The 17,218-nt window shown below is 49.3% G+C and overlaps 1 protein-coding gene across 3 annotated transcripts in view; it reads left to right on the forward strand.

The window, feature by feature from the left end:
* Positions 1-1,762: 1,762 nt before the first annotated feature.
* ATP10A (ATPase phospholipid transporting 10A (putative)) overlaps positions 1,763-17,218 on the forward strand; it is a 186,336-nt gene continuing 170,880 nt past the window's right edge. Inside the window, exons 1-2 of one of the 3 annotated variants that reach the window (XM_003828068.6) lie at positions 1,763-1,902; positions 2,331-2,885. In XM_003828068.6, the coding sequence (XP_003828116.3) occupies positions 2,437-2,885 (449 nt within the window). In that variant the 5' untranslated portion in view covers positions 1,763-1,902; positions 2,331-2,436. Of the gene's footprint in view, positions 1,903-1,945; positions 2,886-17,218 lie in introns of those variants that run through there. The other 2 variants (XM_063596989.1, XM_055098745.2) reach the window with 2 other exon arrangements.

Raw genomic sequence — 17,218 nt, forward strand, 5'->3', positions numbered from 1 at the left:
CACTTACAGTGGTTCTCATGGCCTATGGCAGGCCCTTGTTAGAGCCCTGTGGTGCAGATGGCCAACCCTGAGTTGACCAGACCACATCAGAGCCTCATCCTCGCCCCAGCAGGCCAGGGTCTCAGAGTCCAGCTGGCAGAAGACACCTGAGCTCAAAACCCCTCCAAGATTCCCCAGATCACACAGCTTGGAGACCTTTCCGGAGGTGAGCTGAGCTAGGCCTTCCTGGAAATCCTGACTTTGCACTGGGGAAGAGCAGGTGGAAAAAGATTCCAGACTTGAGGAGCATTGTGACTCACAGAATCTTGGAACCTTAGAGCGGAATGTGGATGGGATGAGTAAGGACTGTTCTGAGAAGGATAAGGAGACCTCTCACCTTGGGGCTGGGCCTGAACCAGGGAGGGGCTGAAGAAAATCAGCAAGGTGGTTCCCCTCAGGGCCTCAAGGGACCTCTGCCTGAGGAATCAGCATTTGGCTTTGTAAGCACCAGGAGTACTCCTGGAAGCTCCAGGGTAAGCAAATGGAATGAGGCGGTAATTACTTTGGCAACAGTGTGGACTGGCTGAAGCTGGGACTCTGGTAGGCGCGGACACCCCTGGAGACTTTGGGCGAAGGGTCCACGGGGATGCCTGTGAAGACAGGAGGCCGAAGTGTAGGGAGGCCGAAGGCCTCGGGGGTCACCAGGTGGGCTGGTAGAGGAAAACACGGAGCCATGGGATGTGAGGCCGCAAGACTGCAGGCGCTGTGGGCCTTCATTTGCAGTTGATGCTCCGTTTGGGTTTCTGCTGGTTGACTGTGAGACCTGACTCCTTTCCCCAACAATGCAGACTTCAGCCAAACCTTTCCCTGATCTGGGCCTCTACATCTCAAAAGCCCACCCCTGTGACTGGGGGATGGGATTATTTTCTTCACACCTGTCACCACTCTACCTTCTAACACTGGGTTCTGGGCAACATTGTGGATGGTGGCAAAACTGGGCAGAGATGTAAGAATGTCATAACTGGAGCCGGGTAAGCCAGGGTGCTGGAGGGGAGGGCCTCCCCAAGCCAGGGTCCTGGGGAAGACGTAAGTGATTTGAGTCCATCCAGGGCAGTGCCTTGTTAGCAGGCACCCCCAGGAAGAGGCTGGGGCCACGGCCAACCCCCCAGCCACGGCCTCCTGGGCAAGAAATAACTGCTTCTCATCTCTGTACTTCTTGAGTGGGAGGCAAACAGTCACAGCCATGAGACATCTGTGGGGTCTCACTGCGTACGTGGGGGACTCCCAGCTCCTTTTTCCATGCCGTGCTTATTCTCCCACCCCTTCTCGGATGCCCCATGATGTGGAGGGGAGCCCTTCGCCCCACACTTCTGGGACACCCTCCTGACGCTCCCCTCTCCTCCCCACAACCATCCTCGCCTCCCCACAACCATCCTCGCCTCCCCCGCCGTCTGGGCCATGACAGCCACCTCAGAGCTACAGCGCACAAGGAGCGTTTCGGTCCTCATGATTTCCCAGGGAGGGAAACAGACACTCAAATACCTGCAAACCAAATTCTGTCTTTGCTATAGCGATATATTTTCTCCTTTCCATGAAGAAAGAACAGGAAAAAGAAAAAGAATTTATTTAGGAGAGGAAGGAAAGGCAGTAATGATGATGGTGGAAAGGAAACGGTCTAGTTCGCCCAACAACGGAATCTGAAAGTGGTGGGGGCTGGGAAGTGGGGTAGGAAAGAAGTTCTTAAGAGGCAACACGGAATCGCCCTTCCCAAGGCTCCCCAGGAGCAGAGGTCCTGCGTAAAAAAGACTTAAAAATTGGAGCACTGGATGCCATGGCTCCTTTGGATTTTGATTCCAGTTGATCCCTGGAGTAAGGTCCTAACCGGGGTCTCCCGAGGTCGTTTCGCCGTCCAGGATGGAGCAGGTCTGGCCCCTGGAAGGGCGCGCGGGCTGCTTGGGGACGGGGGCGCTTTTTCTCGCGCTTCGCGGTTTCCTCTCTCCTACTGCAGGCAGCGCGCGTTTGCAGCGTTTTGGGACCGAACTGATGCTTCTGGGAAACGAAACTAAACCTCTCTGAAGTTTCCAGCTCGGGCTTTTTTTGTTTCCCGCTATCCGGCGTGGCCCAGTCCGGGCGCGGAACGAGGGCGGGGCCGTGGCCACCGCGGCGGAAACGACCCGGGCCGGGGGCGGGCGGCGAGGACAAGGGGGCTCTGTGCGGCACCCGCCCAGCTTGCGCCCTGGGGACTGCGGCCGGGCGGCGGGGCTGGACGGGAGTGGACGGGGCTGGGCGCGGGCTGGGCGCGCTGGGCCGGCCAGGCGGCGCGCTGACCGCGGTCTCCGTGCGTCCCGCAGGCGGGGAGCTCGCACCGCCGCGCCCGGGCCGCGAGTGATGATAACCTAAGAGGCCGGCGCGGGCGGGCGTGAGCGGCGGAGGAGCCGGGCACGGCGACACGCGGCCATGGAGCGGGAGCCGGCGGGGACCGAGGAGCCCGGGCCTCCGGGACGGCGGAGGCGCCGAGAGGGCAGGACGCGCACGGTGCGCTCCAACCTGCTGCCGCCCCCGGGCGCCGAGGACCCTGCGGCTGGCGCGGCCAAGGGCGAGCGGCGACGGCGGCGCGGGTGTGCCCAGCACCTGGCCGACAACCGGCTCAAGACTACCAAGTACACGCTGCTGTCCTTCCTGCCCAAGAACCTGTTCGAGCAGTTCCACCGCCCGGCCAACGTGTACTTTGTCTTCATCGCGCTGCTCAACTTCGTGCCGGCGGTGAACGCCTTCCAGCCCGGCCTGGCGCTGGCGCCGGTGCTCTTCATCCTGGCCATCACGGCCTTCAGGGACCTGTGGGAGGACTACAGCCGCCACCGCTCCGACCACAAGATCAACCACCTGGGCTGCCTGGTCTTCAGCAGGTGAGTTGGGCGGGCGGGCGAGCGAGCGCGCGGTGGCGCAGGGCAGGGCGCCCCGGGAACTTGGTGTTGGGCGCAGTGATTGGCAGGGGCTGGGTGCTTAGAAGGCAGCTCCACTCAGGGTGGAGGGCCCGGCTGCGCGGGACCCGGTGCCGACCGAAGCCACAGCGCCGCCAAGGCCTCTCTGTGCCCCCGCCGCAGCTAAAGGGGCGCCCTGGATGCGGGGACGCGTGGGGATCCCCTGTCACTTCGTGTCGGGGCCAGAATGATCCCAAGGCTAGAAACCGACGGCCGCTGGACATCCTCATCCACAGCCGCTCCCACCTGAAGTGAAAGGCAGGAAAAGCCAGCCTGGCCCCCTGGCCTGAAGTCCCTGCCTCAGTCTTCGGCCAGGCACAGTGGTCTCTGAACAGCCGGCACAGGACAGTAAAGCTCAGTCTGATAACAGCTCGGCTCAGGACAGCAGCAAAGTGAAACTGCTGCCAAGTGGTGATATGTCTGGCACGGCCCAGGTACCAGGGCAGGGGAAATAACAGCAGTGTCCATCCTCCACTGTGAGCCATGAGCCGCGAGCCAGGCACCGCCCGGTAGCTGCCTGCCTAATTTTCTTCATCTTAACCTGCTTCCTGGGGGAAAGAGGCTGTGGGGTGTTTGTGAGCCCTGCCACGGGCAGTACCAGGGGTGACCCTGCGATGGACCACTCCTGCTCTTTTTCCCTCCCTGAGTTTTAGAGTCTCGGGCGGACCTGTCCAGAGGCCTGCGGCCTTTTCATCCTTTATGCTCTCCACCCCAAGGGAGCCCCTTGGTAGATCCATCTTGGAGCTGTGTCCAGCAGCCTGGACCACCTCAAGGCCCTGTCCCTGAGAAAGGTGGGTCGTCTTAGCTTTCCTCCAAAGCTCAGCCCATCGTTACCTCCTGCCTCACCTTGCTTGACCCCGGAACAGGGACTGAGATGCGCTTCTGAATAGAACATTAGCGGTATCTGGCTTCCATTATGCATGGGGAGACTCTAGGAAGCCCTATGCTCTCTTAGTGGCAGATTGTTCCCCTAAAAGAGGAGGGTCGGAGTGGCTCCTGCCTCTTAGACGTAGGCATTCATGAATGCCTTAGACACAGGCACTCATAGCTTGGATGAAGCCATGGATGCGTGCCTCTGTAGTTGAGTACCTTTCACCCTCCCAGCAACACTGCAGTGGTTATGCTCCATATTTTTGTAAACAGAGTAAACGGGTTCAGAGAGGTTAAGTAAACCTGCCCAGTGTCACACAGCAGCAAGGTCGTGGTACTGGGATTTGACCCAGGTCTTCCCGACCGCACAGCTTTTTGAATATTTCTTTGCTAGTGCTTCTGAAACTTTTGTAAGAATCACTGAAGGCGCTTGTTAAAATAACAGTTTTCCAAAGTGTCTCACTCAGCAGGCCTGGGATTGAGCCCAGGAATGTATTAGATTAGCATGCAGGTAACTCTTATATGATGGCCCACACTTTCAGAAACACCACTCTGCCTGCTCCCAAGCCTTGCCCTTTGGCCAGTCAGCAAGCGTGACTGTCATTAGACCAGGCTGTGGGATTTCCTGGCCCCTGTTTACCAGAAGCCTGAGCAGGGACAAGAGCGGCACCCCTTACACAAATGCCCTCCGTGTCCCCTGAGCGAGGCCTCCACCACATAGCCCTGGTGGGGCTCAACAGTTTTAAGCCTTTGCACAGATACCACTTCCTGTTATTACTGAGCCCGTAACTCCTGTAGCCTCCTTTTTAGAAATACTTATGCCTCAGGAGAAATACAGTTTATTTTCAGTTGGCAAAGTGCTTTGAATCCATTATGTCATTTGATCCTTATAGTAACTATCACACCCATCTTGCAGATGAGGAAACTGAGGTTGGGATCTAAAAGCTATTCTCTTGTCTCTATGGCCTTGTAAGGCTTCATGGGACTTTGAAACTTTAGCTTCCATTTGGACTACATCCATCTACGTTCCCCTCCCCTTCCACTCTGCCCTTGACTCCAGGCATCTTAACTCTCCCTCAGACTCTGTCTTCTTCCTTACTGAAGGAACTGTCAGCATTTTTCATTCACTTCCCAGCTGCCTTGAGGACAGTGGGCGCAATGCCCTACTTCTGTTTATTGTTCCCTGGGAAGGCAGGTCAAATTCTTCCAGTCCCAGAAAGGCTGGAAGAGGTGGTGCCAGGCCCTGGGAATAGAAGGAGGAGGAGGCTGGTTTCACCCAGAGTTTACTGTAGGGACAGATGGCACCATAGGGCATGTCTACCAGGTGAAGTCCTGGGTGGGGCTCCCAGCCCCGGGATGCAGGCTCCATGTCTGGCGAGGCCTCCCAGTGCAGGACAAGAGTCTGGGACGGTGGTGTGAGGATCAGGAAAATGGTGCCAAGCAAGGTGGGGCAGAGAGTGGGTGCTGCAGTGAGAGATCGGGGGCGGGGGGTGGACAGGGTCATGACACAGAGGTTGAGAACAGGTTCTAGGGTACACTCGGGTGAAGCATCGACATGAAGCCTTGTCTCTCGGGACCTGGCACCCAGACAGCACAGAGCAGCCAAGGAAATGACTTCTGTGTCAGGCCAAGGTCTGTGCAGTGCGTTTGGTTGACTGCAGAGAAGATCAGACGCACGACTGTGAACTGTCTAGGTCTGTTTTGTGTGGCGCTTCCTCCAAGTGTTGCTGCTCTAGCTGCTGTGCATAGGAGTGTCAGTCCAAGCGTGCAACACATTGTTCACGCAGAGTATGAGCAGACTTTAGCTGGAAGTCTTACCTGCTGCCACTGTCCCAGAAGTGACTTCTTGGACATTCCCTTGTATGTGGATGTGTAGCCTGTAGTGCGTCATCGTTTATGTTATTATTTATGTGCTGTTTTTCAGTGACACCATCCTTGGGCCCCTTTCTGTGAGAATCCCCTTGGAGCCTGTTAGAAATGTAGCTTCCTAGGCCAGGGTGTTTGAGAAGCAGTCCTCTGTTTCCTCCTTCTGAACCCATTTTCTCCTAATGGATTTCACGCGCTATTTAGGAAAACCCTCTTGAGCCATGCTCAGCAGGTTGGGGGAGCACTGGGTGATTCTGGGGGGGTTAGGTCCTGCCTGTGGCGCCTGCAGGGGGGAAGGGCCCACCCACCCAGCGTCACTAAGCTGTGGTCCACTGTGATGGGAGGGTGTGGGAAGCCCCTCTGGTCATATGGACCTCGGTGCTGGCTAAGGCTGTTCAGAGAAGCCATCTTCCCACAGCCCCGGGTGGGAAGAAAGGGGCTGCCTGCGCTTGAGACCCTGCCACTCAGTGAGCCCTGGTAAGAGTCGAGGGGGATGTGGCCTCCGGCTTTCATTTGAGGCTTGGACTTCCCTTTAGCTGACATCGGTCTCCAACACTGAGTGTCCAGCTGGAACAGGGTGGGCATCCCTCGGGGCCGAGAGCTGAGGGGGCAGCAGAGCAACCTCAGGGGTCCTGCTGGGCAGGGCTGGAGGAGGAGAGGGGAAGAGAAGGGCAAAGGGACTCAGCCCAGGCTGGGAGAGTGGCGGGCAGTTCTGCAGGCAGGAAGCAGAGATCTCCTATCAGAGGAAGACTTTGTGCCTTGCAGAAAGCTTTCTCATCCACCTCTTCCCCAGCAGGGGTGAGGGGGGAAACCTTAAATCAGCAGACCTGGAGCCCTGCTCCCAGAAATGGAGTGTGGCTTGCAAGGGTGCTGCTGGAGGAGGACCTGGGCCAGTGATTTCATCTGTTCCCCAAAGCCTGCCTAGGCTGTTGTTATCTTTTTTTTTTCTCGCTTTTGCTTCTATGTACTTTGTGATGACTCGAATATAATCTTATTGACACCTTTCAGTGTCTGTCTCCAGGATGATGTAACCAGCAGTATTTCTGCAGGAAATAACCGGAGGCGACTTTTCCCTGAATCTTCTGGGCTCTGTGCTTGGGTCTGAGGGCAGCATCTCAGTGTCTTTCCGTCATCTTTTGGGAAACAGGTAGTCAGGAGGTGCTCTCTGCTTATTTTGGAATTGCCCTACTTTTGGTCTCTTCCCCTCACTTTGATTTTCACTCCATTTTCCCAGCCCACCAGGGTTATTTATCCAACCCGTGTCCCCTGCCCTTCATGCTTTGTTGTTTTGGAAGAGCTGAGCAGATGAGAAGGTGAGATTCTCACTCAACAAAGTCCTCCTTTTGTTTTCTTTTCTGCCAGGGCTTTTGTTTCTCTTGTCTCCCCTCTCCTACTCCTTCTCCGTGCTTCTTTCCCTTCCCTTCCAGGTGAGCCTCATCTCTTCCTCTGTGGCACCCTTGGCTCTTTCGTGGCATATTCCCTCCATCCCTCCCTCTTAATGCAACAAGAGGCCAGCAGTCAACCCATCTTTCCCCTGGGAAGCACAGCATCTCTGTCATTTGGGTAAAAGGTTTGCAAAAGCAGAGACACCAGGACAAGACCCAGGAGTTAAGAATGCGCAGGGACCACGCCAGTTCTTCTTAAGCAGGGTTGACATCCCTGTAGGTAGGTTAGGGCACTGGACGCTTGCGGAGTATTATTTCCACATTGCCATTCACATGTTTGTTGGAAATAATTTTTCGGTGCCTGTTACATATCATATATTACTGGGCTCATGAGGTTAAGTTGCAGTGGAAAAAGAACGTTTCTTTTCCTAAAACCTTGGTTGTCATCCAAAGGCAGGCTTGTTCATGAGGCAGTTCTTTTTTTACTTGTTAATATGAGCCAAATGTTCTATATGCACAATTCCATTTTATCCTCCCAACGATCATATCATTTCCACATCCCCATTCCACAGATGAGGAAACTGAGGCTTCAAGACTCAATAGCTTGCCTAAGGTCACACTGTTAGGAGATGGCAGTACCGTGATTTGAGCCCAAATCTACCCTGCTCTGACCCCGTGTTCACAGTTATTACCTTACTTGCTATTCCCACCCCAAGAACAACAGGCCTCTTTAAAATAATTATTCTAGAAAATTTCACATACATAGAAATGTGCACATGTAACGAACTGCCATGTACCATTGTCCAGTTTCAACAATTAGCAACTCATGGCTAACATTATTTTATCTGTATTCCCACCTACTCCCTTCTCCTCTGTCATTCTGATGCAAATTCCAGACATCATGATGTTTCACCTGTAAATGTGTCAGTATTTGTCTTTAGAAAAGCATGACTCTTCTTAAAACTAAACTATAAATACCATTATCATACCTAAAAAAAATTATTATTTTTTAAGACCGAGTCTTGCTCTGTTGCCTAGGCTGGAGTACAGTGGCATGATCACGGTTCACTGCAGCTTCCATCTCTTGGCCTCAAGTGATCCTCCTGCCTCAGCCTCCTGAGTAGCTGGGACCACGGGTGCACGCCACCACACCTGGCTAATTTTTCTTAAAAATTTCATAGAGATAAGGTCTCACTATGTTGCCCAGGCTGGTCTCCAACTCCTGGGCTCCAGCTGTCTTCCTTCCTTGACCTCCCAAAGTGCTGGGATGACAAGCCTGAGCCAGTGTGCCCAGCCTAATTTCCTAATACTGTTAAATACCCAGTCTGTGTTCAGATTTCCACTTATCTCATAAATGGGATGTGTACATTTCAATATGTATGTTTGAATTCACTATAAATAAGGCCTACTCAGCAGGTGGCTGATAAATCTTTTAAGTCACTTTTAGTCTATAGATTTTCCCCCAGAAAACTCTATTCTCTTTCTTTTTTTCCCTTGCAACTTATTTTGAAGAAATTGGGTTATTTGTCCTATGGGGTTTTCCAGGGCCTGAATACTGCTGATTACTTCTGTGTGGTTTCAGGTAACATGTTTTTTTTCTATTGTAATTCCTGTGAATTGTTAGGAGGGTCTGCACACTTCCTCAGTGTTTCATCAGGCTCAGGTTTGCATTTTTGTTGTTGTTGTTGTTGTTTTGGTCTCCACATTCCTAGGTGGTGTTCTGCACTTCCATTAGGAGACACGTGTGCTCACTTGTCTTTTTGTGATGTTGACAGCCATTGATGATCATTGCCTATATCCATTGATTTGTTAGAGGTTGCCAAATGGTGGTGTCCTAATTTATTATAGGCAATACTTTTATAAAGAGACACTTCCCCTCATCTACTCCCTGGTTTCCCAGTGGTCCAGCCTATATAGTAAAAGAGAAATAAGTGCTTGATATTGGATCACTAACATCTAACGCTAACTCTATTAGTCCATTCTCAGGCTGCTATGAAGAAATACCCGAGACTGGGTAATTTATAAAGAAAACAGGTTTAATTGACTCACAGTTCTGCATGGCTGGGGAGGCCTCAGGAAACTTACAATAATGACAGAAGGCACCTCTTTACAAGGTAGCAGGAGAGAGAATGAGTGCAAGCAGGGGAAATGCCAGACGCTTGTAAAACCATCAGATCTCGTGAGACTCACTCATTATCATGAGAACAGCATGGAGGAAACCGCCTCCATGATTCAGTTACCTCAACCTGGTCCTGCCCTTGACACGTGGGGATTATTACAATTCAAGGTGAGATTTGGTTGGGGACAGAGAGCCAACCCATATCAGTAACCAGTTAGCTTTCTAAAATTCTTAAGCTTTTTACTTTGAAATCATTTTAGACTTAACAGAGAAGTTGCAAAAATAGTACAGATGCATACCCCTTACCCACCTTCTTTTAATTTTAACATTTAACTGCACTATAATTTTCAAAAACCAAGAAAATAACATTAGTACAAAGCTATTCACTAAGTCACATTCTTTATTTAGATCTAAACAGTTTTCCATTAATGCATTAATAAGTTTTGGTCAGTATGTTTACATGTTGATCTTGTGTCCTGCCACCTGGCTGACTCATTTATTATATCTAATAATTGTTTTGTGGCTTCCTTAGTCTTTTCCATATAGAACCATTCATCAGTAAGCAGAGATAGTTTTACTTATTCCCTTTCAACCTGATACCTTACATTTCTTTTTCTTGCCTGATTGCCCTGGCTAGAAGCTCCAGTATAATGTTGAATAGAAATGGCAAAAATGGATGTCCTTCTCTTGCTCCTGATCTTAGGGGGAACGCATTCTTTTTTGCCATTAAGTATGATGCTAGCTGTTTGCATGCGTGTGTGTGTGTGTGTGTGTGTGTGTGTGTGTGTTTTAACCAATAAGATTTCAAGCTGTGGGGTTTTATAGATGCTCTTTATCAGGTTGAGGAATTTCCCTTTTGTTCCTACTTTGTTGAGTGTTTTTGCATCAAGAAAGAATTGTGGATTTTGTCAAAGGCTTTTTCTACGTCTGTTGGAATGATCATGTGGCTTTTATATGTAGTTCAATTAATATGACATATACTCATTAATTGATTTTCAAATGTTAAACCAGTCTTGCATTCCTGGGATAAAACTTACTTGGCCATGGTGTACAATCTGTTGTTATATTTTGCTGGATTCCATTGACTAGAATGTGTTGGAGAATTTTGCATTTGAATTCATATGCGATATTTGGGATTGGGGACCGTATGTGTGTCTTTGTCTGGTTTTGATATCAGAAAAGTACTATACTGGTCTCAAAGAATGAGTTGGGGAGTGTTTCCATGTTTCCACTATTTTCTTTTTTTCTTTTTTTTTTTTTTTTTGTGAGACGGAGTTTCACTCTTGTTGCCCAGGCTGGAGTGCAATGGGGTGATCTCAGCTCACTGCAACCTCCGCCTCCCAGGTTCAAGCGATTCTCCTGCCTCAGCCTCCGAATAGCTGGGATTACAGGCAGGCATCACAATGCCTGGCTAATTTTTGTATTTTTCTAGTAGAGACCGGGTTTCACCATGTTGATGAGGCTGGCCTTGAACTCCTGACTTCCATAGTGCTGGCCTCCCAAAGTGCTGGGATTACAAGTGTGAGCCACTGCGCCCGGCCTGTTTTCTTTTTTGGAAGATTTTGTGAAGATTCGGTATTAATTCTTCATTAAATCCTTGGAAGAATTCAACATGGAAGATAACTTCAGTCTGAGCCTGGGCTTTTCTTTGTGCGGAGTTTTAAAGATTACTATTGCAACCCATTTACTTGTTATGACTCCGTTCAGATTTACTATTTCTTCTCAAGTCAGTTGTGATAGTTGTATCTTTCTAGGAAGTTGTCCATTTCTTTGAGTCACATAATTTGTTGTCATAGAGTTGCTGATGGTATGCACTTGTAATCCTTTCTATTTCCATGAAGTCTGTAGTAATTATTGTAGTGTGGTCTAATAGGGATTTTCTTTCCCCCATTCCTTCTCTATTGATGAACTAGAATTCTTAGAACAGCTGTTTTTCTTTCTCATTAATTTGTATACTCCATGACTGATGTCATTGTAGTCTACTGGAAATTTGTTTTATTCTGGGGATGATCAGTGGATATTAATGTAATTGATCCTTTTGCTCACACTGTTCCAGGCTGTGGCTTTTGGGAGCTCTTTCAAGCTGGCTGTCCTGTCCTTCACAGGCCCCAGGCCTTCTTCTTTCTGAACTCTCCCTTACTCTCTGACTACATGGGCTGTTCCAGGCTCATCTATTTTGGCTGGCCCAGCTCTAGAACCAACCACCTCTCCTGAGGGCTATATAACTTTTCTAAAAAATATATTATTATGAATTTGTGGATTTAAATATAATTTATTGGTTTTAGTTCATTGCAGTTATTACTGTAATTGATTTCTTTGGTCAGTAGGAACCAATCAAGTTGTCTCCTGAGTCTTTTTTTTTTTTTTCTTTTTTTTTTCTGAGACAGGGTCTAACTCTGTTGCCCAGGCCGGAGCGCACTGGTGCAATCATAGCTCACTGGAACCACAAGTGGTCTTGTTTTTGGTTGTTTTGTGCTGATTCTTTTGGATTCCACCAGGTCTTGCCACTTTTAATGCAGTTCTTCTGTACCTTTCAGTGGCCTTTGAAGCCCCACCTGCCTGTTCCCGGGTGCTATGCCATGGCCTGCATGGTGCTCATTTAATGGTCATTCATTGTGGTGATTGTCAATTCTCAGGTTCCATCCTTCCTGCAAGTAAGGGGTCAGGGGTCTCATCTGGGGGGGAGTACTTCCTTCCCGACGTGTTGGTAGACATTTAACAATCACAGTGACTGGCAGTGTCCCTGGCACTGGTACTCACAACCGGGGTTGCTGGTTGACATGTGATGGCCCCACCTGCCCAGGAAGGTCCTGCCCCATTGACTACCCTTTCCCAAAGGCCAGTCAGGCCTTCACTGAGAAGCATGTTTGGAAGAACCTTTTAAAGACAGGGCTTCCCCACGTTTTGGGAAGGTTGAGAAGGGGCTGGGTGACTGTTAGACTCCTGCTGGTCACAACATGGTGCTTCAGCTTCTTGTTGAACTCCTGCAGCAGGGGAGCCCACTGTGCACATTTGTACAAGACTCACCTTGCCATATTTAGCACACTGACAGAACTTACAGGAAGCATGAAGAGCTATTTTGATGTCTGCTTTTTTAGAAGACTCTTAGCCTGACTTTCTATGTTTACTTGTTTTGCATTTTCCCGGAGTGCAGTTTGTATGAATTACCCTGCACATACCTTGTGGTTATTTTTCCACTGGGGATACTGTATTTTGGAACATTTTGCCTACCAAACTATTTTTATTAGGCAATTAAGAATTTTTGTCCTCATTTTAAGTTAGAGACAATTAAAACGCCCTTGTAGGGGCTAGAGGAAAACTTCTCCTTTGCCCTCTGAAAGTTTGCTGGAAATCAACTGACAAAGGGCAGATTAACAGGAGAAAAGGCAAGCACATTTATTAACATGCATAGCACAGAAGAACTGTAGGAGAATGATTGCCCAATCTCAGTGGAGTACGCAGGGTTATATACCCTCCTTCTCAGGGGAAAGGGAGATGGGAAGTGGGGATGATTGTACGGGGGTAGTAAATGAGTTTTAGGGGAATTCGCTGTGCTTGAAGAACACACCATAGTCTGGGCCACAGTCTTTCAGGCCTGCAGAACAGACAGTGGTTTGTGACAAAAGCCTGTCCAGCTGTGTTGACAGACTTCAGTTTTTCTTCCCACAATATGAATTCAGTTAATAAAAACCTGTTTTCCTCTTTGGAGTGTCTGGATTTTAGGGAGAGAAGGGAACTTCGGAGGAGTTCATCTTGGGCTTTGGGTGAGACAGAGGATTGAGAGGTGAGGGTGGGGGGCGGTTAGAGAGACGCTGAGGGTTCTTCAGTTCAGCGCATCAAAGTGCCATATTTTGCGGTATTGGTGCCTGAGCCCCAACACCCTCAATGAGGTCAGACCCTTGCCAGCAGTTAGATGCTAGGCAGAATGCATTTCTCTTCATCCCAGTGTTCTTATTTAAATTGGAGGGAAGATGGCATTCAATAGGAGGGAGTATAACATTACATTGGAATGAGGGTGGCATTCAATAGGAGGGAGGATGGCATTAAATTGGAGGGAGGGGAAGAGAGAAGATAGCAGCTTCTGGTGTGCTGTGAGGAATACGTGAAATAATGCAGAGAGGGTGGGCTACAGTGCCAGGCAGGCAGGCAGGTAAGAATTTGAAAAGTTTAGTTGCAACTCATTAGTATTCCTGTTACAACTGCTATCATTATTGCTATTAAGATCTTTTGATCAAAATAAACTTCCTCAGTTTTTTAAAATTTCTAAAACAGTTTTATTTTTAGAGATGAGGTCTTGCAGTGTCGCCCATGCTGGTCTCGAACTCCTGGCCTCAAGCAATCATCCCACCTCAGCTCCCAAAATACTGGGACCGCACCTGGCCTGTCCACATTGCTAAGACACTGAATTGTGCCTCCAAGCCCAAAGAATTTTAGGTGTCATTTAGCTGTATACTTGTACCATGAGGAAATGGACAGCTTTTGGAAAGAATTTTGAAATATTGGGAATAGATCCGATCCCCACTGAGAATTTTGAGGACCACCAAGGATCCAGAGATACCCTCTGTTGGCTCAAATGTCTTCTGAAAAATGTACCTCACTAGAAGAAGCATTCTGGGGAAATGGTAACATTAAAGCATTCTTTGTTTAAATGGCAATGTGGCGTATATTGTAAATGAAATTGGATTTGGTAATAACCTTTTAGGGGGAAGGTTTGTTTTGAAAACATAAAATGAAGTAAATTCATTGGCCCATTTAACGATGTCTTTGATTGATTTTTGCTAATCAACAGTTATAACAATTAAAAAAAAAAACCTAAAGTAAGTCTTGGTTTTCAAAAGGAAACTCAACCTAGGCCACGAATGGAGAGCCTTGGAACAGAGCCCTCCATGCAAGTCTTCTCAGAAAGGTGCTTAGTAGGTGCTTTGGAGGCCTGTGAGCTCTTGCATAGTAGGGAACTTTAGATCCGCTCAGAGACCTGCCTTATTTCTGTTTCAGCATCAGATCTGCCTGTTGTATAGTAATCTAGGACTTTTCTAGAAAGGTCCTGGGGTGCGAACGGACCTCAGCGTGGGCCAGGCCAGACTTGACAAGGCTCCCTCCCCAAGTTCGGCGGAGTCTCCGAGATCCCCACTCACCCCTCCCCAGCCTCTGTTTGCTTTGCTTCCCCCAAGAAGTGATGTCTGGCATGGAAACTACTGCTTCTAAAAGAATCCAGTACACGAGGGGTTAACGAAATGGCAGGAAACCCAGGCTGTCACCGCACATTTGAACTGAGTCATTTGTAGAGTTTAAAACATTTCACTACTTTTATGTCCTGCCTTTTGTTTTTGTATACTTCTAATAACAGTTTAAAAAGTCAGGGGCAGGAAAGGTAAATGTAAGTTCCAAGTTCCATCCTTTGTTCAGATGTGATCTTGGGGCCCTTAGGTGCTCTGTGCAGGAGGGGAGGTGAGCGCGGCCAGGTCTTGGGGGGCGGTGGGCGTGGTCTCGCCCTGCCCGGGCCGCGGAGTGAGTCACCGGGGCTGGGGAGGGAGGGAGGGAGGAAGGAGCAGCGCTGGGTCCGCTGCCGCCGGACGCTCTACAGTTCCAGTTCTCCAAAACTGGCCGCGTAGAATGGCGCCTGGGGACTCGCCTCGCCTGTGGGCTGGCCCCCAGGGTGTGGCCACATCCCTTTTTCTGGGCCTTTCCCTTCAGGGCTCGGCTGAGGCGGTACCAGACACAGCCGGGGCCTCTCCTGTTGCTTTTTGCCAAGTTGGAAATCAGTTTTGTTTCCCTTACAAAACGCATCCACGCTGCCTGTCTCGGTCATCTCCAGTGCTGCACCTTGGCCCAGGAGCATGGTTGACTCAGAAAACCGAGAGCATTGTGAGAGGAAAGACGAGGCAGGGAGAGAGCGAGCTGGGGAGGCCCCTGTTCCTGCTGGGTGCTCCCCACTGACTCTCTCTCTCTGAACAAGCCAACCGTTTTTGAACATAAGTCAAAGCGATGTTTTCCAGAATGTCTCATACACATAATGGGCTACAATTGTTCACCTCCACTGAACAGTTTCAAAATATACGTGGCATGTAATTATTTTCTCAAAAAGGGTAATCTTATCGACCTGCGTGATTTAATTATATTTAGTTATGTATGTCTTGTCCCTCATAATTAATTGGTAGAAACCTAGGTAATGGCATTTCATAGTGCCGTCGTGTCATTGTCATTATTTTATTTATTCGTGTTGCCAGGACAGACTTTAGTCAAATCAGATGTGTGTGTCTTTTTTAACTCTCATTGCGACTTGCATTGTAATATTTTCCATGTACACATTTATTTTTTTTTTGGAAAGAAAATCATTGCTTTTAAGCAGGATGGAAAGTTTGATTCATTCCATAGAAATCTGGCTGCTGCCTGTGGTCTTTCACATCCATGGGGAGCATGTCTGGGGGCCAGGAGGCCATGCTGACAGAGACCCTCAGGTTCTCTCTGGCATGGAGGTGAAAGCCAGAGTTGAGCTCAGTCCTGCAGCTGCGCCGTGCTCCTCCTTGATCACGGTTAAATTCCTCCGTTTCTGGTCTTTTCTCTTTTTCTCCTTTCAGTTTCCTATCCTGTGTTAATTCCTCTGTAAAGCATCTGGCCAGACTTAATGGGAATTCCTTCATAATGCACCCTTGCGACTTGGAGAAGGCGTAGAAGGAGGGAGGGTGGTGTCTGTAATTCTTGGCTCTGTTCCCAACTACTGCATGCAGTGACATCTAAACTCAGTTCCTGCTTATTCATTCCTGTACTAAGGATGTCTTTTTATTTTCTCTTGTCTGGTGCTTTGACATCTGGAGCCTTGCTGCCTCCGGAGGGACAGGCCCTCCCAGGGCTAGATAATTCCTAGAGATAGCAAACAGCATTGCTGCAGCATGCCTTACGTGTGCAAGCCACCCAATCCAACGTCCACACCCTCGGCCCCCTCTGTGTTTCATCCACTGTGCACCTGCTCTCGTCACCCCAGGTCCAGCCACCAAGCAGCTAGGGACAGCCCTTTGTCCCAGGGTCCACCGAGGTTATTCAAACTAATGGATTCTAAACCTGCTTACCCCGCCTCTCCTGTTCTTTCCCATGGAAGGCACAGAAAAGACTCTCCCTCCTCTCACCAAGGTCTCTGCCTCCTAGGACGCTGGTCTCCCCTATGTTCCCCCTCCCACAGCGGTAGGTGTGGCGAGCTCCTTCTCTGGAGGACTCTGAGTAACAAATCCTCTTTTCAATGGCAGTCCTCTCCTGACCTGTCAGCCCCATAGTGCTTGAATAATAATAGAACTTAAATTGTAAAACATCCCTGGAGCTACTGCCCTCCCTTAGGTCCCATGAAAAAGGGGAATGAAAGTTGGCTGCAGTTAAGGTGGCTAATCAGCTGATGGTGCCACCTTAACTGCAGCCAATTCTAATTCCCCTTTCTCGTGGAAAAAGATGGGGAGATTATTCTGGAGTGAATTGTGGGCCCAGTGTAATCACAAGTCTGTAAAAGTGGAAGAAGAGCGGGCAGAGAGATCCGATATGAATACTACTTAATTTGCCATTGTTGGCTTTGAAAGTGGAGGACCTAGAGTCAAGGAGTATGGGAGGCCTCTAGGAGCTGGAAAAGGCAAGGAAACATTCTCTCCCGCCGCCCTGCCGAAACCATCTTTTTGACCCAGTAAGATCCATGTCAGATTGACCTCCAGAATTGTGAAATGACAGATTTGTTTAGCCGGTGCAGTGGCACAAGCCTGTAGTCCCAGGTCCTCAGGAGGCTGAGGCAGGAGGATCACTTGAGACCAGGAGACTGGGGCTGCACTGGGCTGTGATTATGCTACTGCACTCCAGCCTGGGCAAGACCCCATCTCTATAAAATGAAATAAATAAAATAAAACTCCCCAAATTTGTGTTACTTCAAGCCACCAAGTTGTCATAATTTGTTGCCGCAGCGGGAAGCTAATACATGTGTTCATTGCAGAGTTTAACAAACAGATACCATGTTTATTTTTTTGTTTGTTTTGCATCCTCATTTT

This window comes from Pan paniscus, chromosome 16 (genome assembly GCF_029289425.2).
Source record: "Pan paniscus chromosome 16, NHGRI_mPanPan1-v2.0_pri, whole genome shotgun sequence".
NCBI classification, from domain to species: domain Eukaryota; kingdom Metazoa; phylum Chordata; class Mammalia; order Primates; family Hominidae; genus Pan; species Pan paniscus.